Source organism: Athalia rosae, chromosome 3 (genome assembly GCF_917208135.1).
Source record: "Athalia rosae chromosome 3, iyAthRosa1.1, whole genome shotgun sequence".
In the NCBI taxonomy this organism is placed as follows: Eukaryota; Metazoa; Arthropoda; class Insecta; order Hymenoptera; family Athaliidae; genus Athalia; species Athalia rosae.
The window spans coordinates 24,850,841-24,874,056 of NC_064028.1; the positions used below are offsets into that span (position 1 = coordinate 24,850,841).

The window sequence follows — 23,216 nt, forward strand, 5'->3', positions numbered from 1 at the left end:
AACTCTAGATATCGATCGCTCAATAAAACTTACAAACGCGCTAATATTCGCTTCAAAGAGTATGGAAATTATTGAAAAGTATGAACTAGTCCAAAATGACGCGATTCAAAATTGAAGAATCTATCTGTTAAGTGCAACAATAAATTTCATTTCTTAGCTATCGTATAATGATATAATTTTAAACGTATGCGAGTATAATTTTGGAAGGAAAGAAAAGTAGTTCCTCTTATTCTTATTCTTCTTTGTAGGTAGAATTATTAACGATGCATTTCTATAAATAGATTTTAAACAAGAATACAACTACGCACAATGTCAATTGCCTCGACGTACATCTTTCTTATTTATGTAGATCATGTTTTATTTGTTACTTAAACGGTAAGAAGAAAGCGACTAATTGTTAGATTAACATTATCGTCACAATTGTTACGATTCCCATTGTTCTTTCAAAGTATAATTTATGCAGTCACCCAACAATGAAAACGAAACACGATTCAAATAATTCGCGGGACTTGCGAGGCCGTCTGGATGCTAAACACAAAAACAAAATAATTTCACTTTAGTTTGCAAGCCTGGCGTTTATTGCAAGTTGCATAAATTCACGCAACTGAAAATCTCCGACCACGTGGTGCGATTGAAAATGATCTTCGTAAATGTTCTAACGACACATGCGCGGGGCAACGACGCAGTCTAACCTAGGTAAATTTTTTTATGATATTCTAATTTTCAAATAGTATTATCTTAATGAAATGCGAAAGGGTCAGAGCCTCTGGGTGTTCATAGGGGTTTGATTCAATGTTAATTAACCATTGTGACCTAGTCGGGTTGGCGTCATTTTTTAACTGGCTCGTAAATCGAACGATATCAAACGGAGGTATCCGTTCTTTTAACCGGACGGTGGGGATAGTAGTAGCTGTTGGTGATTCTCGCTGCTGAAAAGAAAAGGCCTATATCCTTTTTTCACTCCTGCCATCATCATCTCATTTCAACACCGCTAACGTAAGCGACCACATGGTTACATGTGCTGGTCGCTGCCGGATTCGTTTGTAATTTATATAAATATTAATAATAAATTCTAATCGCTACCGAACCATAATTCTAAAGTTAAGTCATAAACGGCATTTGAAAACTGGATATATTCAACCCAAGAAGACGGGTCTCTTGGCTCTGACTGCGTTTTCGCATACATATTTTATATTATAATAGTGCGGGGGTGGGGGGAAATAAGAGAAGAGAGAAGCAGTTTATATCAGTGATTTTCAAGTTCCAAGAAACCAAGCGAACACAAGGACCATCAAATCATTAAAAGAAGTTATAACCTTACACACAGTTTCGTTAAACTGCTGATATTTCTTACAGCAAACAACGGTGACGTAACATAGATTTTTTCACAATCTTTTTGGAAAAATGAACATCGATGAGTACGAAAGTTTGCCAACTGGTTCAGTGGTCGTCCACATGACTGCAGGTGCTATTGCCGGCGTTATGGAACATTGCTTAATGTATCCCTTTGACAGTGTCAAGGTAATTGAGAAAAAATCAGATCCCTTCTCATCACATTCATAGAACCTACTGTGAGACACAATTTTGTCGTCACAACTTAACCCTAAATCTACTACCTTCACAACTTTCCCTCCTGCCTAGATTATGTCACATGATCTCTTACAGCGCTGCATTTTTAATTTCATATTATCATTTTACCACCAAACGTAATCATATTACTACTAGATGCGCTCTCAATTCAGATTGTTTCTCTTCACCGTTGTCTAATATCAGATCACCAGGGTACAACAGAACATCAAACTCATCCAGTGTCTTATGAACCCAACGTGTACTTGACAATATTCTGTTTCTTTCTCCCAGTTGATGAGAAGAGTGTTCATCAGAGAACAAACATCAGGCCTTGTTGACATTACTATTGATTGCTCTCGCTATATTACCTGAACCCGGTATATCCAAAAAATACGACTAAGTTTTATTATTCCGCCAAATGGATTCATCATTTTATCGTAACCTGTTCCTCTAAGTTAATATCATAGAAAATAGTAAATTCATATAGTAGTTATACTTAACCCCAATTGGCAACCGAGCTCTACCGGTTGTCTTCAGCCGACAATCAATGTCTGTTGAGATGACATGTAGTTAGTTACCTTGGCATCCGATTGTCGTTTTTCTAGGGTCTTAACGACTTAAAATACAGTTCTGATTGGGCTAATTTTATCGCTAAAATCAATCCGCTTTGTATAATACAAGCCTACCAGATTATGTCTAGGTCAAACATTAGATATTACTGCCTAGAATAAGCTATTTACTTACAAACCCCCGTTCTTGCATTTAATATCAAAATTATTTGATTTTTTTCTATGGAAAACATTGGCAATCAAATGAAATGTCATAAAACCATTAGGTTGTCACACAGAATCATGTGATACCTCATAAAATAACAATTACTAGATTTTTCTCATTATTGCAGAAGGCTCAGTGCCAATAGATATAGGCTCTATGAAATTGTTCCAAATTGCCTAAAAGCACAGAATCGAATCAAATTGTTAGTAGTTACAGGCGACCAGGTGATTGCAGCTTGCACCTATTAAATTATAACATACATATAGCCTCGCAACCTATTATCTAATATATTATACCACATTATTCAGGTAATATCAGTCAGAGTAATAAATAAAGAATACAACAAACCACAGTAGTTTGAAGCAGACGTAAGAATTTTCGAGTCCTTAATTTATCTTCTCCCACCAGCAAATTGGGAACCCCAACCATTACTGTTTGTCCCCTCTCTTTTCCAATCAATCTCCCATCCTTTTCTTACTTTAAGATAGTGTTTTGCTCAGTAATATAAATGTGTAAAAGTAATATGATACTAGGTCAAGTTCAATTGTCTGTCGGTTCGTCAATTGGCAACTTGATAATTGAATGTTTTCGTAGATAAAAATTGTATTTTATTTCAGATTTTGATGCAATGATCTTTTTTCTACTCTTGAAAACTCCAACCTGCCAAAATGGGCTATACTTGATGCAGTCCGACATGTTACATAACGTGCTTAGCTATCTTACTTATTACCAGTCTACCGGTCCAGTCTATTTCTGTCCTTTTTTCATTCACTGATGGATTGATGACTGAATAACTTTCATTGTGTATTATTAACTGTTGAAAACTATAACTATTATTCGCTATTATTTCAAAATAAGAAAATGTTGACAAAAAACAACTGTGGTAGGAGAAAATTTATCAACCACATTCAAAGCATGATAACAGCCCGTTAAATAACAACTGCTTTTCCAACTCGTTACAAAGAAATCATATTTCAATAATCTCAATCTCCTTCTATATCTGTTGATATGTTCTATTTTTAATTGGAAATTTTTCATAATTCATTGCTATTTGATGATTGTTTTATAACGTTTAACTCACTAACGAACTGTTCCTTTGAAATGTAAGAGCTGAACAAATCTCTGGATTTCATCATGTTCCAAAAAAATGTGATGAATTTCTGAGCAACACACCCAAATTCAAAAACACATGTCACATGGTTGAAGAACATTAAATCATGTTAGACATAGAATATTGCCAAGTACTCTCACGATTCAATGTTTGACTTTCTTCCTTATTAATCCTCAGAATACCGGAAAACCACTAGAGTGGGTTAAAATTTATTAAATACTTATATGCTTAGTTTTAGTATTATAATATGCTTTTACATTGCTTCAGAAATTACAATTTTTTCAAGCCACTTTAGTAGCCTCTCAGTAATCTAAAGGTTAAAGGCTGTGGACCTCTGTGATAACAATGTCTCAAAATGTCTCAAAAGTATGCCTATGGCGTGATTAAGATTTTTGTTCCCAACTTTCAGCCAGATATTTCCTCAATTCAATGAATTTTAGTGAAATCTTTTAGACATCCCCAGGCATCACTGTTTTGAATTTATATCTATATGAACAAGCCAAAGTGGAGTAGTCACTAAGATAATATATCCGTGTTAGAAACTTGTTTTTGCATGATACTCAGAAACTACAGGTGTATGGAATTGAAATGGTTATTTATAATCACTCGCATATTTAATAGCAATGATCGTAGATTCAAGTATAAGCTGTTTTTGTGCATATCAATTCACACGGAACTGATTAATATATCCTTAGTGTCCAGCTGTGACCAGTAACGAAGAAATTTCATCCATTTCACATTTTGATTCAGGGGGAACAGTAAATAACATCATTGAATTTTACCTTAATCTGAAATGAGCCGATAAATTTTATACTTACTGCATTTGATGATAGGAGTTATCTGCCCTAGGGGATGAGCATTTTACTATTATTCTATCTTTTCTGTTCAGACGAGAATGCAAGCTCTGACGCCAGGCCCAGGTGGAGGTGGCGGAGTTGGTGCCGTCCTCAGCAGAATGGTTAGACAGGAAGGCCTTCTCAGACCGATACGAGGCGTGGGTGCAGTCATCATTGGAGCAGGACCTGCGCATGCACTTTATTTTTCTTGTTACGAATGGCTGAAAGATCATATGATAACTCCGAGATCGTATCCACAATTTAATCACCTTGTTTATGGAGCCGCAGGATGTGTATCAACCGTCCTTCATGATGGAGTCATGAATCCAGCTGAAGGTATGTAGTTGACATATAGGAAGAAGAAATTTGAAGAATAGGCAGAAATCAAATGAAGGGAATAACATGAAATACAGTAATAAAAATATCAATGATTGTTACAGTGGTAAAACAGCGATTGCAAATGTACAACTCACCCCACAGAAATGTATTGGAATGTTTACGGCACGTTTATAAAACTGAGGGTATAACAGCATTCTATAGAAGTTACACAACACAGTTAGCAATGAACGTACCTTTCCAGAGCCTTCATTTTATTGTTTATGAATTCGCACAGTCTTGGACCAATCCGGACCACGTTTACAATCCTAAAGCCCACATGATTTCTGGTAATTGTAGAGGTCTTTTATCTTTCTCAACTTGTGATTAATAATTGGTTCTTTAGCCTTTGACTGAGAGAAAAAGGAGAATATCAATATTATTAAAAATTATTATCGTCATGTGTCTTCAGGTGCAATGGCAGGCGCTATTGCAGCAGCAGCTACCACACCTCTAGATGTGTGTAAAACACTATTGAATACACAACAGGGTGGTGTTCAAGTTGAAGGGATGCGGGATGCTTTTAGGACCGTCTATAAATTTGGAGGCATCAAAGGGTATTTCAGGGGACTCAATGCTCGCGTAATTTATCAAATGCCAGCAACAGCTATTTGTTGGACGACGTAAGAAATCTTCTATCCTACTATTTTGCTAATATTTCCTAACTCTAAAATTTCATATTGAAAGTTGACGCAATCATAGGTGTTTATAGCTGAACTGTTGGGATGGAATTTAAAAAATTTGTATAACAATGCAAAGGTTCAACAAACTTGATTCCGGTCAGATACTGTCATTAGTCGGGATCTTTCAGACAATTGCAAATAATAAGTATTTGCAAATTAATTACACCAAATTGAATTTATTTGCAAGCATTATTTGGCTTATTCCAACATGTCTTGTGAAGAATGAAAATGTGAGCCTCGACTAGATATCTTATGAATTCTCTGTTCTGTTATCTCAAAATGATAAAAATTTTTCACCTTATCTTCGATGTTTATTATATCATTGATGAAAACCAAGGTGAATTTTTTTTAGTACATTATTGTGAAATATTAGAAGGATGAAGAAATGGAAATCGATCCATAAAATCGTACTCTAATGAATCAATTTCATGAAATTGCTGAACAACCGCTTGTTCGAGCCGTCAATCTTTCTGCTCATACATCGTGCTCCCCATTGATTTAAATTCGAGAAAGTAATCTGCAATGACTGCAACGAGTTACATTACTTTTACTGATTAGAGTCGTAGCTTATGGAAACAATCCGAAATAGATCCATATCAATTCTGTTGTGTACACAAAACTGATAACATTTCAGCAATCTCATCGTGAACATGTTCCTACAACGTTCTGTATAAAATTTTTCAGGTACGAATTTTTCAAATATGTCTTACATGGCAGACAAGATGACATTCACAGTCTTCACAGCGAAATGGATATCACGGAGAGTCAGTCTCAATCACATGGGGCTACGACAAGACCTAGTAGCTTTCAAGGAGCCAGTGTATATTTTAATAACAATTCTCCTGGTCCGGTATTGTTAGATGTAACCCGAAGCTAGGCTCCCCTCCACAAGACGACCTTATGAAATTATTAAAAAAAAAGGAAAAACTTTGTCAACGAGAAATTTTCATAACTGCTGACTTTGTATATTTCGAGAGTTTATTATTATCGATTTTAGAACGATATTTTGTTATCCCGACTGTTAATACGATATTATGTATGTATAATGCGCGTGTGTAAACTAAAAGAATTGATTGAAGGAAAAAAAAGGAAATTAAATACAGAGTCAAATGCAGGCCATAGGCTCTCGACGTTACAAATGGAATTTGTTTTCCACTTAGTATCGACATGATTGGAGAGTACTAGTTTTTATCGCATTACCAATCAGCTAAAAATGCAGAAAAGAAATGACAAAACAAAAAATAACAAAAATTTGGACTCGTTAAATGCTAACCTAATCGAAGTGAGAAATATTTTTCATCAATTAGAATTGTTTCTAGGTATTCAGGTACTACTCACGGCTTTCGGTCACCGAGACTAGTAAACAATTTATAATAAGGCTACGATTTGCATCAAATATTAATCTGCAAAATTAAATTACTACGACAAACACGATTGGCAAACTTTGTAGAGAAAAAGATTGATGTTTATAGCAGTCGAAAGGTGTACTCAGGAAAAATCTATTTCAGTTCACAGTGCATTTACAGCAGCTGCACATAAATCAATGATGATTGTAGAGCGGTTGAGAAAAGAAAAGAAATTTCTCCGTTTCACTTTTCCTCTATTCGCTTCTTTTTCACTTATAAATCAATACAAAGTATATTTGCATAAAATGTGTGAGTTCCTTTTTTCTATTTATATATTAACGCTATTATTATTACTATTATGATTATGATTATTATTCTAATTTTATCATCACTCTAAAACCGTCCTTGTGAAATTGATTCAAAATGATTTTTTTCGCTCTACCTTCGGTTAAATGTCTTCAATTGAAAAAACTCTCAATAGTAATTGTGTTCTTTCGGTAATAAATCGGTAATTGGACACACCTAAAATGAATAAATTTAACAAAAGAAAAAAAAGGAAAAGATGCAAAAATGACTCGGATGATACGTGTAACGTTTATTTAACTTTTGTAAATATTTAAAAAAGACAAAACGAAAAAAATTAATAACTATCTGTTGTACAGTATTATGATGTAAATTTTGTGAATGATGTTAGGAAAAAAACCACTATATATATAAAAAAAATAATTAAATATTATGATTGCCTATTAATCATGGTAATTTGTTATACGTAAGTTATATGACGCTGGCTCAACAGTATAAAAAATCGAAGAAAGAAAAAATCGAAGAATTTATTAATCATTTAAAGATCTTATAATTTATTATTTATCGTACTGCATTTAAATACTGTACTAGATTATTCCTGTTGTACAGTAATAATTATAAAATTATACTAATTCTCTCGTTAGAAAAAAAAGAAAACCGAACGTAGGCGCACTGTTATAAAATTACTTATGTATAGGAATGATGTTTTTTTTTCAATGACATAGTCGATGGCGCGCGATGCGGTAATTATAACAGATTTAAATCAATGCGATTCAAATAATTCTGATAACAGAACAACCGAAACATCAATAATAAATGAAAAATTTACGAATAGAGACGAAAAAAACTATATTCACATAAATATAAATACAGTTGTTAATGGCTGTTTTCCAATGTGTAAGAATTTCATCATTTCTCAACGTTATAATCAGTAGCATTGTAATTATTGTTACTGATTTTTTTTTCTATCAGCAGACCCAAGATTACAATTATTTTGGATTCTGAATATTGCTGTTACCTCGAATATGTTACACATCTCTTCAGTTCCTACATTGACTTGAGATAAAAAGAAAAATGGAATATCGCAATCGCGACTAACATTTTACTAATTATTTTGGAAATTAGGTAACATATTCCGTATACAGCTCCACTAGTCAACTACTCTATACCTATGATGATATCGTATAAAAGAATGGCATTCATTCACCTGAGAAATATATGATTAATATCTGTTTACATTCTCTCTCCCGTGTATATTATTTGAATAGCAAATGAAGAGAGACAAGAACAAAAAGAAGGAAGGCAGCAAAAAAAATTCCTCGGTTACCCTTGCATTTGGAATACAGCCTTGAGAGAAACTGTAAAATAAGTTAAGATTATTAAACTCAATTATGGTGGGACTAGGGAGCATGCGATGAAAGTTTAACGATTATCTAAAAATAGACATAACGATTAGCGTTAACACTACAGTTCTTTTTCGTTTTACTACCCACATTTATACCAATAGAATCTGACATGACTGAACATCGTCAGGTATAATTTATCTATTCTTGATACCATTTAATTTAGCAATTTATTTTTGACCTTACACCTTAATGAGATTTCTGAAAACCTATCTCAATTGATGTCAAAAAAAATGTTCAATCAAAAAATTCTGTTCAATTTACATTACAGAATCTTTAATATTTGGATGTTACTGGTAACAAGAATTCAAACTTTTAGATATGATGGCAGTTATCTTTATCATGCGATAGGTGATTATTTTATCATTGAATCGAATCTCTATTTATATTTAGTCTCTTGACATCTTTCAATAGCTGTATGAGTAATATTATTACTGATTTCATGGGAGAAATTGTTTTTCAGAAATCTTATTCAGTGGTTTACTTTTTTTTTTTTTAATTTCATTTATCTTCACAAGCATTTTACACAATATTGCTTCCTGTATGGCTGTGATTACTGAGTCAAAGACAAATGATGTTGACTTTAAGAGGGAGTAATATCATGTGCAAACTCACACAATTCACGCCATAAAATTATTTTGCTGTTAAAGTTTGACATTCATAATTGTTTATATTGTATATATATTTTAAACTCACGATGAAAAATATTCTATATTATTCATTGAAGAAAATACCTTGATATGTAACTGATGCAATTGTAAATCGTCAATTTTTCGTGTAAGTAATCTTCTTAAGTCCCCATCGCCACCGGCACCGCCACATTTATTTATGGTGGTAAATAATTATTTTTCAAAAAATTGAGAATGCACATATATATTGGCATGCTCCCACTGGTACTATTATATGTACACATTGAAGAAAGAAAACCGAAAAAAAGAATAAAAATAAAAAATAATAAGAGGAAAAGAATAAAATTAATAATATGCCAGAATAATAAGGAACATTGATCCATTCATCGAGTATAATAATAATAATATTAATAATTATAATGATAATGATAAGATTGAAAATAGCAAAGCGCTAAGTGTAATGATAATGTAAATATTTAATATTATGATTAAAAAAAAATTACCCAAGTGAAAATGAATTATTTTACCTTTTATTGAACAAACTGTGAGAATTGAGCTTCAAGTCGTAAGCTCCTGAATTTGGACGACAGGCTGCCAAGTTTGATTTGCTAAATTTTGACTTTTTATTGATTATTGATTAATTTGAAAATAAATATGGCTAAAAAGTCTGGGGCGTGTGACACGCGGTGTCAGTTGTTGTTTACAGAAGCCATAAACACAGAAAATTCAAGGAGAATTGATTGGTTTAGAAAAAACCAACAAAAATTAATTGACAATTTAGGCAGTGAGAAAATCATCAGCCGAGCTAAGGCTCAGGTTGCTGAGTTGGAAGAAAGACGTCGGAAGCGTATGCAGGCAGAACGACGAGAGGTAATGATATTACAAGACAATTTGATGCTTGGTCTGTTAATTGTCTGACATTTACTACACAGAAACAAGAAGCTTCACTTAAACTATCTCATTGGCGGCCAGCTTTAGACGATACTTTGAATTTGAAATATATGAAAACCGTGGAGCCTCATGTACTAGACATTTTGTTTGAAAAAGGCATGCCGAGTCACGAAGCTAGAAGAAAATATCTTCGTGAAAGGTATATTGCTGGCATAGTTTTCAGCTACTTTCTCAGAAATTATTTGTTAAAATAGATACGATAAAATGGTAGAAGATCGATTCTACTACCTCAATGCCAGTAGCTGGACCTACGGTTGGCGTTTGAAAGATTTCCCACCTGTACCAGCCACAAAATTGGGAAAGAGTCAGATTATTCAAGCTTCATTTTATCGCCGGAACGCCTCAAGTCTTCAGCATGATCCAAGTTGGTATAGATTGTGTCAGACAGGGAATCCCAAAAATTACAACGAAATTTTAACTTATTAAATAACTTGACGGTCTGATCCATCTGCTTTGATAAAATTCCGTAGTATATGGTGGTAACTTGTATTGTTAATTGATAATAACAACTCTACTTTTTCTGAACATAGAAATTCCTATTTCATTATTCAAATACAATGATACAGTCTTAGTGACAATAATAAAATTTGTTTTTGTTAATTTCAAAATCGTGGTAAACGTTGCAAAAGTAGTAATCGACAGAAAAAAAATATAAAAATAAAATAAATAAATAAAATTCAACTGGCACAGAATACATACTCCTAATGAATCGATCGTTGACTCGGAACTGTTCATTTTGGCCAATTTGTAGAACGATATTAATAAATATTGATGTGATTTTATATTCATTATTACCAGTTCCTATTATAATACGATGTATATTACGTATAAAATGATTATGCATTCAACAATGAACGGAGCTGATTACTATGACTTTTCAGTATAAAAATGTGTTGATAAAATACTAGTTGGTTGGTCCCTAAATGATATTTTATAATTACATTTATTAAGCTTAAAAAAATTAAATGGCACTATCCTTGTCTCCTTAGTTTTATGTTCTTGATTTCTCCAGGTTTAGTATTGTTTTATTAAAAAATTTCCTTCTTTCTCGGTCTATATGTATAAATATATAAGTATATAGTATGTGCATCTGCATACATATGTAACAAATAAATGTTATTATGTATGTATAGTAATAAAATTTTGGTTATTCAACATCTATATTTATCATGTACGGACTAGTAGTTAAATTTCTTTACTCGTTAAAAAAAATATTATAATATAAGATAAAATGAAAATTGTTTAATTAAATTATCATAGCATGGATGATCGATAACCGATGACTTATTTCTCATGGATTGTTATAACTCTAAAATTATATTCGCAATCTCTTTGGTATGAGAATGAAATGGTAACTGCTCAGCCAAATGCGCCAAGTTACTCTCAACTCTTTCAGTCTTAAAGTATCCTAATACCATATCATTTTTTTTTTTTTTTTTTGTTTTTTCAATAAGAATTATTCAACTAAAATCAATTGACCGTGAACAAAAACTGAAGGAATGCTGAAAAGAAGTTCTGAAAGTGTTAAGATCCGTAGCGACGCCATTGTCACGCAGTAGATGAATCATCCGTAAAAATTTCTGTGTGAATCGTAGAAAGAACAACTCTTTTTATTGTATGTGCAGGTCTCTTCGGCTTTGGCGGCGGTGTTGGGGGTATCGATTGATGAACCACTGGCTCCGGAGGTGCTGGAGGCTTGCTTCTTATTCGTTGGCTTATCGGACGATTAGAATTATTCAAAATATCTGATTTTTGATTACATGGTACCACGTCATCAGGAAGATTACAATAATCAGGGTCCCGGGTTTTAATTGGCAACGGTGGCGGCGGGTCGTCTTCGGAAGCTGTGCTATCAGTTGTTCCAACACTGTCTCTGTTGCCTTTGCCTAATCCACTGGGCTCCAAACCATTGCTGATATTTCTTAGATACTGATGGGACTGCCCAGACCACCGATTGCTCATTCTTCGTTCCTTCTCGACTTCAGATCTCAATGGCCGCTTTGGCGTTAGCTAAAATATGGGCAGATTTCTAGTTGACGACATGCATCTCACCGGTTTTGACTGTTAAACAAATTACTCTTACCTCCTGTGTTAGTTCGAAGACTGTTGATATAGGAGTATGAGATACAGAAGAAGTAAGAGTTATTGGAGGCGGTTGTGTAAGATCTTGCATTGTGTACCATTGACTGGTCGGTTGTTCGCTTTTATGTATAACTGCTGAATCACTTTTACGAGTGCTCCTTCGTTTGGCATCTTTTTTCTTGTTTGTTCCAGGGCTCGAATTTTTCAAAGCCTTCAGCGAGGCCGTAGATAATATATTTGAACGAATTGAGCTGTTTCTGAGAATTAAAAATGGGAAATTGCGTTATTACTAAGGTGTTTGTTGAATTTTAATCAAATCCCCAGAAAGTTGATACTATAATTCAAACACCATACACGCTTTATTCCAAAATTAGTCTCATGCAATCTTGTTACTATTTACCATTAAAGCCGCTTAGCTGAGGCGTGATGTTCTGTTTCAGGGACAAAGGTATAAAAGGTGACAATATTAAACCATGACAAAATTATGATTAGGTGAGAAAGCAAAAATAAGGAGCAAACCGGTTGTGTTGGAGTTGACACGAAGTTACAGAAATGCGAATAAAATTGTCGGTGATTTTTTTACGATATATTGCTCGGTTTGAACTACCGAAACAGATTAAGCTCATTTTATAGTAGTACCTGTTCAGTCTGAAGAAATATTTACTTTATGACTGTATTGTCACTTAAGAATTAGCCTTATATGTACAAAATCGTTATTAATTAACTAAGCACTAATAATCGTATAAAAAATTGAGCCACGGAGAGTTTTTCTGATAAGAATTTAAACTTCCCATAATAATGGTATGATAACCATTTTGTACTCGGATGACTTGTATATTAAGAATGTAAATTAAAACTATATGTGGTAGAAAATTCATTCTAGTGTTGAGCAAATCGAAAAGAAATCATTGACAGTTAGCAAAGTGGTAGGGAAAATTAAAGTATCTTAAGTGCGAAGAAAGGATAGGAGCACGTTGTGGGAGATCTTATCTGGACCTGCAGCCACACCCCTGCAACCAGATTTCACCCAAATCAGTTGACTTTGAATGAATAAACAGCGTCGAGTTGTTATTTTCAAGCTGCTAATCGGTACGTGATCGTAAGCGGTATTTCAGGAAAAAGCACCGCCATCATAAATATTTCACCAAGTTATATTTTAGCATTGCTATTTGGGTGCAACTGAATCAAACTCCGACCACATCTGTCTAATATTTTCAGATGACTTTACACGGTGCATTTTCCTATGGATGTATCTAGCAATGATATTGGGTTTAATATAGTGCCTTCTATTGTTAGAAAATTTTTTTGGATAGCATACTTTTGTAAGTAAAATGAGTTAAGTTACCCGTAATTCTATCGGAAAGGACGAGGATTGGTGAAAAGATTTTTCCTGACATTTGAAATTGCGCGATTTATATTGTTGAGATTTTACCTCGTTAGATTGATGTTCGTGGAACCGGAATTTGGCGAACTGTTGGTCAAATTGAACGATGCAAATGACTTGAGTGTTGAAACTTGTGATTTCGTGAGTGAAGATACTCTGGAGCGAGTTCCACAACTAAATTATAAAATGGTACTCTGGTAATGGCGTGATTATAAGTTTTCTATTTAATTGCGTGTAATAAAATTAGTCTCTTGCCCAAAATCCTCTTAGTTAATGACACAACATTGAGGTCAGGAACAAACATGAACTTTCAGAACAATAATATGTTTTATGAACAAACATGGCCAAAACTCACTCATTGCTGACAACACTCGCTTCTGATAATCGGTGATTTTCACCTTTTGATGTTTGATGCTTTCGCATCGTCACTGGTTGAGTCATGGTTTCAATGTGAAGATCACAGGTCTGAAAAAAGATGTTGAAGGATAAATTTTGATCTATACTTAACCGGGAGTTCAAAATCTTTGGACTCACCCGCTTTCCATACTTGTCCTCGACATGAGTTCTCATAGATGAGAAACACTGCTCCAATCTTTGTTGAAAAGGTGTAAGTTCAGGCGGAGCTCTCAGTTTATGAAGATGAACGCCAATGCCAAGTAGAGGAATTTGCTCGGCTATGAGACTCTCTAACTTTAATAAGTCGGAGCTATCTTCAGGATGAGAGTCTCGGTATTCAGGATTCAAAAATGCTTTCTCGTAATTGTCCACACCGCCCATTACTGCTGGGTCCAATACTCCATTGAGTTTCATACTTAAGGGATTCAACGGCAGAGTATTGTCCGTTCTGAAAATCGATGAGAATTGTTGAAAATTATTCCAATTCTTGAAACAATATTTGAAAAACATTGTAGGTATGTACGTACCTGTATGCGATTACGAGATCTCTGATAGATTTGTAAGTAGCTTCCATAGTTTCAATAGCATTTTTTAGTGGGCTTACAAGATAAGTTTCGCTCGAGGTCACTGGAAACCACCGCAATATTCCTGGCAGAGGATAACTTGTCACTAGTACCGTTCTCTCCAGCCACAAGGAAGCGAACTCATTATTACCGTTGTTGGAAGTCTCCTTATCTTTAAGCTCTTTTTCGGAATTCATAGAATTTGTTATAGTAGAATCTCTCCGTGGAGCTGGCCTCGAAAATCTGAATCTCTGAACGTCATTCACGCGGTGGTGCCTGACAAAAGTTTGGATTATATTCCCCATTCGCGCGATCTGAAAAATCTATCAATATTTTACTCACTTAAGAACTGCTTCAGCTGTGACTGGCTTTCCACTAATACGATGCCGTCTTTCATCCATTAACGGATCGACTTTATTGATCTGGACATATTGACTAGCTGATTCAAGTATATCTTCTCCAGGTGGTGAGAGTTTGTTCATTTGTTCAGCGTTTGGAAGTTGATTCAAAGTTCTTGTGCAAAAATCAATTAGCCTTTCATATTCTTTTCCACGATAGACGAATACCTTGAAGTAAAAATATCTTTCAGATTTGTTTCGAAACTTTCATCACTGTATACCGTGACATTATTTTCAGCATTTACCTTATTTTGTAAAAATGGAGGATGGCCACGTCCGTAGTAAGCTACCCTAAAGTACTCCGGCTCTGGCCTGAGCTGTTTCACTATAGAATCATAAAATTTAGCCATCCTATTCAGTAACAGAGACAGTCGTGAATAATCAAATGTTTCTTCTTCAAATTGAGTCGCCAACTCTTTGCAAGCAGCAAGAGCGCATTCCCACATTTTCCCTTTGTCAAAATAGTCAACAATGTCGGAGTAGAGAGCTTCTTTCAATTCTCGATGTGTCTGGCAACTCGGATACCTGAATTTAATTTTAGACTTGTACAATCTTCCGAAACTTGTACGTATGTTAATAATTTATCACAACTGCACTTACCTATGAGAACGCAGCAACGGTGGTAGCGGTTGATCGCTCCATGCGAGCAATTGGCTGTGCAGTTTCAACGAGTACGCAGCTTCAGTGTAATTGTCGCATTCCAGATGCAGCTCACAAAGTTTATTAACGTACCTGATAATTATTACAGTAATTAGTAAATCATGAGCATTACCTAGAATAGAAAGCTTAGTTTAATGCATGCAGCTTACCTGATGTACATTTCTTTTCTATTGATTTCAGAGTAGAACTCTAGCAGGTTGACTGTGCAGAGCATACGGTGTTCCTGAGACTCAGCATGGATGATATCTCGGTATTGCAATAATCGTTCCATCAACCTTGCGACAATGTCGACAAATCGTAAGCCCATTTCACGCATGGTTGAATGACCTTCGCAAAGACTACTCATAACTTGGACCCATAGAATACGGAACTGTTCATCTCCTCTACCACCCTCCACCTGCATAATGAATGCCGAGTTTTTTTTTTAATAAACCAATGAATTGTACACTTTTTCATTCAGGAATGAAGAAATCCACTACCTACCAAAATATCCAACTTGGCGATCATTTCATTCTCATATTCCATAAAATTCCCTTTGATATGCGCTGGATCACGTTTCGTGTCACCATAGCCTTCGCTAAATCGAGAACTGTAAAACTCGCACTGCATCATATCAAAAAATATCGGAATGGTCGCTCTTCGAAGTTCAGTTTCGGGTATTAATGTCATTTCTAATATAGCACCAACAAGAGAGGGTACAAACATTATCTTATGCTGCCCAAGGTTGAACCACATAGATCTAATTTCAAATGCTGTTTCTCTGAAATGAGAAATATAACTATCACCTACCAGGTACTGCGTGAGCTGAATGAAATTTGTTTCTACCAATTGTGTGGCGAATGAACCGTCAGGAAAATAATTCATACCTTCGCATATCCTTGTATCTTGCTACCAATCGATTGCGTTTCGTTGGGCTAAATGTATCTAGCTGTAGTGATGGCTGGGTCAGAAAAGCAATAGCACAATGGAAGAAATTAGACCACGCCTGCTGTTCAAAATCCTTGAAGAAACAATCTCTGATTGTTCTTGAAAAAAATCGTAGTGATTTAAGGATAACACTGTTCTGCAGCATGATCATTTCACACCAATCACTGGGAAACACGCTATTGGATACGAGGTCCTTGAATACTTGTAATATCTCCATCAAAAAATCCAGCAGATCGTATGATGTGCCAAAATGATTTATGTAAATATCGTAGTGCGGTTCCGTCATTTGCCTGCGAAAAAGAATAGAATTACAGGATTTTTTATTAATTCGGCTAGTGATCTAATAACACCTGAAGAATGATGTACCTGAAAATCGCTAACATCACAGAGACTAAATTTCCGACCAACGGATTTTCTCTGTCCATTGGGATAACTGCTTGAATAACTGTTCTTAAAGTAGTCAACATTATTTCCTTGACATCAGAGGCTGTTGAGCCTACGTCACTCCTAAACGTCAACTCGAGAATGTCAGACAAGATTTTAACACATAATTCCACCTGAAAACACCCAGCTTTTCATTTACTATATTTTAGAGTACTCGACCAATATCCAACAAATTTTTTATCGTACTCGGAAGGTGCATATTTATAGTGAAGCAATTTAAAATTGAACAGTTCACTTTCTAATCTCTACAACACGCTAGAATTACAGTAAAATCACACCACTTGAATTGAACATTTACATTCCATGTGTGTGCGACGAACATCACGTCTCAAAATAATATCGTTCTACGTGGTTTCCAATTTCACTTTCCCAGGTGAATCATAAATTACCTCTTCCGAATAGCCACGGTGCTGGTTGAGTCGGTGTCGATTCTCGCCGAGCAGCCTGGCTACCTTCGCCACGCTCTTTCCCGGCGTGCCTGACAGTCCCTTTACACGCCAATAACCAAAACCAAACCGAACACAGAAATAAAACAACCCTATGTTAGTCGAAACTCGACAGTGGATACCGGTAATAATAAATAAATTAGTTTTTCTTTCTCTTTTACAAATAATCTTGTCAGATGCGTTGTTCTAATTAATTTCATGCTTAATACGATCGTCGATTTTTTGTGAGATATCTGAAGATGATGGTCAAGTTACAGAGACAAAGAATTCGATGATACAAGTCATGCTACATACCCACGTGTGAACTTCTACACAAGAACCTCCACCTCAGACGCATGCCGACATGAGCGCAACGTCGTAGTTTGATTAGTATTGATTGTAGGAATTAGAAAGATGTCGTAGAGCAGAAAGAAAAGACGAGTGTTTAGATAGAAGATATCATAGACAGGTGCGTGGCGAAAGGGTGTCAGGCTGCACGGCAAGCACATAAAATGATTACAATTTAATGATAAACAAAATGCATATTATTACCAGATCAAAGTTATGGTAAATATATTGGGGGGAAAAAATTTTTCAAGTAAAAAAAAAAAAACTTTTATCACGGGTGCACAGGGTCACAAATGAACTTTTAAAGATTTGTGCCCAATTCAGTTATCACATTTCAGTCTCAATTTGTGATCTTACCTCTTCCTTGGCTTCGAGGAGGTTTTTAACCAGTATGGTGATGGTTGGTAAAAGAATAGCTCTGCAATCTGGGCTCAAAAATAACTGGCTATGTACTATGTCGTTGACCGTCATCATTTTCTGTTTGGTTAATCTGCCAGGTGGTACGGTGAGCAAGAGATCAGTCAGTATGATGCTCAATTGCTTTCCGCTATAAACTCGTAACACATGCGGAATTGTTGTTGGTAGGTATTTCAGGCAAGCGCCTTGAACCAGCAATGTTCCGTCAGTTTCGTGACTCATTAAATCGACTATCGATTTCAGAAGCTCTGTTAGCGTTTGAGAAAACTCTTCCTCGTCTTGATCTAGCCTTTGATGATAAAAAAAAATATCCTTCAATATACTGTACTATGCAACGATTTAATCAGGCTTCTTGATGGCAAGTGCATAAAGAAATGTTCGTCTTATCAAATTAAATTCCAAATGATACTCACTCGGCAAATAGAAGTCGTGACTCAACGACAAACCGCATACAATATTGTAAACTTTTCATAGTTCTCAGCAAGAGATCTCGCTCTTGAACGTCGTTCGTGCTAGCACTATCTATCCTCTTACGTAGCACTGTTATTAATTTTTTATATGCTAAAGTTGCTGAGAAACTTTCGGAAATGTATAAATCCAGTACAGGCTGAAAGTGCTGATATTTCCTATCTGATACCAGTCCAATTATGTATAATAAGCATCCAAATACCATATCATCATACATATCGCTGTCCGAATTGCTCATCAAGATGGCGAATAATGCGTCCAGAACGTCCTGGAGAGAGAACAAAAGAAATTGTCGGAAATGCTCGAATCATTTTCATTCAGAGAATTGCAAATGTTTCACCTGTAAGAATTTAACGACTTCTTCTCCGTCGACCTTCATCAGAGCGGTGAGTGACTCTTTCAAGTCTGTGTGACTCGAAGCCCAATTTAATAATCCCAGTAGATCGACATTTTGCGTTAGCTTTGTTGAGCAAACATTTGTTGCAATTGAAAAGTTATCTTTTGAACTCAGAGTGAATGGTCCCAAAGTTGGTTTCTTTTCCGCATTACGTTCTTCCTAATGCGTTGAAAAAAGTGTGACATTTAGAAAGAAAGAACAATCAGAATTTTCATTTCATTATGTTATTTGGAAATATTACTTACCAATGCTCCTTGTGTCGATGGCAAATCTAAATAACTCGTGTCCGATTCTTCATATTTTTTATGGTCTAGTTTGTAAACTAATAATTCATGCCTAATGTCTTGAAGAGTAGTGCCATTCGGTTGCATCAATCTCACATAACTCAATGCAAATGGTTTTTCTGCCTTGTCTTTTGCTTCGTTTGAACTGCGATGCTTGAACGTGAACTTGAGGTGGGCTTGTTTGAACTCGTCTATTGGCACTGCTACTTTGAAAGTTTCAAACCACTTTGGCTTGTCTTCGTGGTAGTAAATCACACTTCTATACTCATCGATTGGTGGTGCTCCTCCACCCAAAGTCATTACACCTGGTATGGCTACTCCAAATTCGTTACAGACTTTGACCTGTAGTAATAAAATGGTAATTGTCTTGAAAAACTATGAGAAGGATTGCGTTTTGTTTACTAACCGTGACTTCGACGTTTTTATCAGTGGTTTTGGATCCCTTGCTGAACTCTCCAGAGTTCAAAGTAAGGTATAAATCGTTTCTCACATCACCTGGCAAAATCACTTCAGGGAATCCCATTTTACGAGCAATCGCAACATTTCCAAGCACCAAATGTGGATTTTCTTCTCGTACCTGAAGGGGCATAAGAAACATTCATTTTACAACTCGCTATGCCATGTTGGAAAAATACATCTAATCTAGAGATTAGAAATGCGCAGCATAATGTACCTGTTTAGTGTCCCCTCTGAGAAGTTTAACGCTAGCCCAAAGTCCTTGGCCCCCAACAGCATTTCCACCACCACCACCACCTTTTTGGTTAGTTGTTTCTTTTTGTTGAAGAATTCTGCGCAGTGTTCCGTCGAGGCTTTCTTTCTCACAGCATCTGGATCCAAACAATACGAGAGCAACAAAATATCCTTATCGGTTAAATGTAGAATGCGATTTATTTTTCAATCAGTTATCATCACTTGAGAAATCTAGGCAGAGTTTACTTACTGCAGAAATGGAATGAAATGATGTGTTTCTACATCGCCGTCAAGTTTCCCGTTAATATACGGAGTAATATCCATTGCCGCGACTCCGAAAGGCCTTCTCATATTATCAGAGTTTTTCTGTTTCTGACTGTTTTGAAGAATACTGGATCTTCGATGGTCTATTTCCTTCGCTTCCATGCTGCCAACACGTACAGCATAGCAAACTAGATAAACCTTTTCTCTGGATAAATCTCGAGAGCCCAAGTCTGTGAAAAGTACTCTGAGATTGTGCAATTGATCTATATCCCTAGCTAAACCTTCACGACTCCAACATACAACGTAGTTTTCAGTTATTGCCCTCATTTCCTTACTGTCAAACAATGTCAACAGCAGCTCAACATCCTCAGCCATTTTGCAAACAAAGTTTCTAACGCTAACAAAAAATATGTGAGAATATACAGGTGACTGAAGTTTTGCTGGTTTTTTCTTTAGACTAGTTGTTGCTTTTCTTATTCTCTCCGCTGCTGTTTCATGATGATAATATAGCTGTATAGTGCTCGTTTGCTCTGGATTCAAAACATTTCCATGATCGTCACGAACTACCATGTCCAGACCAAGCAACTGGTTTCCAGTATCTATTTTGGCAGTTGCCAATCTTTTCATATCTTTTAATTCGTCAACTGTTAGAGTGGCGCTTAGAATTTTACTCCGATATCGAATCAGCTCTGTGATTTCGTGATGAATAGTTGAAAAATGCTGCGAATGAGTCTGTAGATAAAAGAAAGCAGAAACTAATATGTGACATATGAATATTCTGTGAAGCTTCATTTGTAATTGACAAGCGTTTAATACTAACAATGTATAAATGTTTCCAATGGTGACCCCATTCTCTAAGCACGCTAGTTATTTCGTGTGTGAGAGCTTCTGAGTTTGTAGATTGCTGTACTATGTGCACATAAGACTTTGGAAATATTCCACTAGTTCCTTTGTATTTACTACATCCATAATACCACTCGTCACACTCTTCCAACAACTGTACGACCTCACCAACAGTCAGCCGCAGCCGGTACGGTCCATCTTGATCAAAATTATGAACAGCTGTGCAGACGAAAATGAGATAATTACGATCATAGATATAACACTTTCATTGATTCGTACATGGTGATATGATGTTTCAAAGCTTCCAAATCAATGCAGAGTCAAACATTATCCAGTAATATTGCAGAAAAATTCCTTTGACAAACATTATTATGCGTAACCTTGTTCCGAAAAAATATTGTCAAGGCATACGATGCAAAGTAGAATACAGACTACGTGATTGACTGTTATATTATCTATCGTCGCATGTACATACATTATACAACAGACAATTTCAAAATATTGAAAATTTTTGCATAGAGACTGATGATAACTGGTTGAACATAGAAGTCTAATATAATTCCAACTAGTTAGAAAACATAAACCATATTGGGAGTAATAACAATGAATAATACAAGGGAGTGCAACAAGTGCAATTGGTGGTATGGGTTATTCATTCATTTACAGTAGTATAGTTCAGTGAGTCATATTCATATTCGTAAATGATGATTGTTATATTTGTAAATAGTGATGATTTTAACAATCTGTAGGACCTGTTCTATAGCGCAATACCAGGGCGAGTCAATAGATCCTGGGGTATAATATTTAAAGTATTAAGGTGCATTGTTTGAGTTACACAAATACTACAGATGATACTACATAATATGTCATATATAGGAGATTAGTATCAATTAGCCCTCCCATCTCCCCTGCCCCTTTTACCGCGCCTATGAGCTAACGATAAACTTCAAGTAGGAATCTGATTGCGAACATGTTTCATAATCCATGATGATGAACGGGACACATTACCATGATAAAGAAACAAGGTATACTCGGAGGTTTTGTGAAATGTCGTTAATTGAATGTACATTAGATAAATCTCAGAATTATTCATAGTTCAAAGAATAATAGGAGGCACCTCCCAGGATGTGGGAATCTGTTCCAAACGAGCGACAGGCAGCGCTGTCAGGGATCTTTTTTTAATTCACACACAGAAAGAGACCGAAAAAGACAAAAGAAGATAAATAAAATGCAGATCTAATACCCACCTATTCCCTGCTGGTCCTTAACTCTTCTCCAAATTGACATCATTTTATGAATATGATATAAAAAAACTGACAACACATTTATGTACACTGATTATTACATCGCAACTTTTGTCATACACGTTAAAAATCACATAGTTATAAGCTCTGAATACGTCTAAACAAAAAATGTTTTATTATTTTATCGGAACCATCTAACAACTGTACGTTCTGTCCTGTCCCCCCGAAACAGGATGCTACGCACCCATTGGCGTAACACGTGAGGGAGGCGTAATTAGAACCGGATATTACAAACGCGCATGACACTTTCCCGACTTTAGAACTGTCGTTTAATATGTTTGCGGTATGTTTGTATTATCGTAGTTCGTATAAATTCCTCATATAAATATGTTAGGTTCAGCGATATCCATGCTTAGCTTGTGACAGCACATTTAAAATTCTCGTTTCAAATTACGCAACGCGATTTCCAACTCGATTGTAAGTTCTCTTCGGCCCTCGACAGTCTGCGATTCCGTCACTTTTCAAATGTCTTACCAATAATTGAAGATGGAATTCGAATCATGAATAATTTCAAAGAAAGCGCGGTTCTTCAGTCTTGTAGGAGTTCATATTGTTATCTGCAAACGTCGATAACATCAAAATCAGCTCCCTAAGATTTGAGTACCATATTTTTGTTCAAATCGTGGCGGTAATGTAGATTGGTAATTGTCATTTGTTTCGACTTCATTCCCGCTCTATTCTTTTGTTTTTCATCTGCAGAAGAAGTTGCCGTACGTTAGGCGTCTGTAAATCTTTTTTCAAATACGATGCCAATCAAAATTGGAAATTGTCTACCATACACTCAAATTTGTGTGACATTCATTTCCCATTTTTTGTTTGCTACAGGGTAAAATAGAAAGACACGCCTTCCGATAAAATAATAGAATTGAAAGCGACCATCAGATGCCATCAATACAGAGCAGCTATCTTTCGTCTTTTCCCCTCACATTCTCGCGGTTCTGG

The 23,216-nt window shown here is 35.5% G+C and overlaps 3 protein-coding genes and 1 long non-coding RNA gene across 11 annotated transcripts; 2 read left to right on the plus strand and 2 right to left on the minus strand.

Annotated features, from left to right (window-relative positions):
* Window positions 1–558: 558 nt before the first annotated feature.
* LOC105686835 (mitoferrin-1) lies at window positions 559–9,536 on the plus strand. 3 transcript variants are annotated; one of them, XM_012401983.3, is made up of 6 exons: window positions 559–696; window positions 1,357–1,521; window positions 4,344–4,626; window positions 4,731–4,955; window positions 5,078–5,288; window positions 6,033–9,536. In XM_012401983.3, the coding sequence occupies exons 2-6, from the start codon at window positions 1,405–1,407 to the stop codon at window positions 6,223–6,225; spliced, it is 1,029 nt and encodes a 342-aa protein (XP_012257406.1). In that variant the 5' UTR covers window positions 559–696; window positions 1,357–1,404; the 3' UTR covers window positions 6,226–9,536. The 3 variants fall into 3 exon arrangements, with proteins under 3 accessions (XP_012257406.1, XP_012257408.1, XP_048508469.1); XM_012401985.3 differs by lacking the exon at window positions 559–696 and adding an exon at window positions 755–1,043; XM_048652512.1 differs by lacking the exon at window positions 559–696 and having other exon boundaries at window positions 756–1,521.
* Window positions 3,634–6,130, minus strand: LOC125500268. Of its 2 annotated transcripts, none has more exons than XR_007277547.1 (3): window positions 4,560–6,130; window positions 4,273–4,487; window positions 3,634–3,940 (listed from the first exon to the last, which is right to left on the minus strand). It is a non-coding gene; the product is annotated as an uncharacterized LOC125500268 (long non-coding RNA). The 2 variants fall into 2 exon arrangements; XR_007277548.1 differs by having other exon boundaries at window positions 3,634–4,156.
* A 144-nt stretch (window positions 9,537–9,680) lies between the features above and the next one.
* Window positions 9,681–10,406, plus strand: LOC105686836. The gene is made up of 3 exons (XM_048652614.1): window positions 9,681–9,899; window positions 9,962–10,119; window positions 10,175–10,406. The coding sequence occupies exons 1-3, from the start codon at window positions 9,684–9,686 to the stop codon at window positions 10,404–10,406; spliced, it is 606 nt and encodes a 201-aa protein (XP_048508571.1). The 5' UTR covers window positions 9,681–9,683.
* An 89-nt stretch (window positions 10,407–10,495) lies between these two features.
* On the minus strand, window positions 10,496–22,457 carry LOC105686831 (dedicator of cytokinesis protein 1). 5 transcript variants are annotated; one of them, XM_012401973.3, is made up of 23 exons: window positions 22,218–22,456; window positions 20,948–21,189; window positions 20,114–20,859; window positions 19,847–20,000; window positions 19,580–19,750; window positions 19,135–19,515; window positions 18,833–19,048; window positions 18,438–18,760; window positions 17,965–18,313; window positions 17,224–17,322; window positions 16,757–16,947; window positions 16,330–16,680; window positions 15,947–16,223; window positions 15,613–15,860; window positions 15,404–15,535; window positions 15,049–15,328; window positions 14,748–14,971; window positions 14,370–14,681; window positions 13,981–14,290; window positions 13,802–13,911; window positions 13,495–13,620; window positions 12,064–12,319; window positions 10,496–11,990 (listed from the first exon to the last, which is right to left on the minus strand). In XM_012401973.3, the coding sequence occupies exons 1-23, from the start codon at window positions 22,258–22,260 to the stop codon at window positions 11,529–11,531; spliced, it is 6,003 nt and encodes a 2,000-aa protein (XP_012257396.2). In that variant the 5' UTR covers window positions 22,261–22,456; the 3' UTR covers window positions 10,496–11,528. The 5 variants fall into 5 exon arrangements, 4 of the variants coding, with proteins under 4 accessions (XP_012257396.2, XP_012257398.2, XP_012257399.2 ...); XR_001103074.3 differs by lacking the exon at window positions 10,496–11,990 and adding an exon at window positions 12,463–13,072 and having other exon boundaries at window positions 12,245–12,319; window positions 22,218–22,457; XM_012401975.3 differs by lacking the exon at window positions 17,224–17,322.
* Window positions 22,458–23,216: the final 759 nt, after the last annotated feature.

Excerpts from the sequence above, each read along its gene's own strand:
- LOC105686831 (XM_012401973.3), bottom strand. The coding sequence starts at position 22,260 with ATGATGTCAATTTGGAGAAGAGTTAAGGACCAGCAGGGAATAG. Across the intron at positions 20,860-20,947 it reads ATTGGAAACATTTATACATT|ACTCATTCGCAGCATTTTTC; the intron begins GTTAGTATTAAA and ends TTTTATCTACAG. Across the intron at positions 19,751-19,846 it reads TCAGAGGGGACACTAAACAG|GTACGAGAAGAAAATCCACA; the intron begins GTACATTATGCT and ends ATGCCCCTTCAG.
- LOC105686835 (XM_012401983.3), top strand. The coding sequence starts at position 1,405 with ATGAACATCGATGAGTACGAAAGTTTGCCAACTGGTTCAGTGGTCGTC. Across the intron at positions 1,522-4,343 it reads ATCCCTTTGACAGTGTCAAG|ACGAGAATGCAAGCTCTGAC; the intron begins GTAATTGAGAAA and ends TTTTCTGTTCAG. Across the intron at positions 4,956-5,077 it reads TAAAGCCCACATGATTTCTG|GTGCAATGGCAGGCGCTATT; the intron begins GTAATTGTAGAG and ends ATGTGTCTTCAG.
- LOC105686836 (XM_048652614.1), top strand. The coding sequence starts at position 9,684 with ATGGCTAAAAAGTCTGGGGCGTGTGACACGCGGTGTCAGTTGTTGTTT. Across the intron at positions 9,900-9,961 it reads TGCAGGCAGAACGACGAGAG|AAACAAGAAGCTTCACTTAA; the intron begins GTAATGATATTA and ends TTTACTACACAG. Across the intron at positions 10,120-10,174 it reads AGAAAATATCTTCGTGAAAG|ATACGATAAAATGGTAGAAG; the intron begins GTATATTGCTGG and ends TTGTTAAAATAG.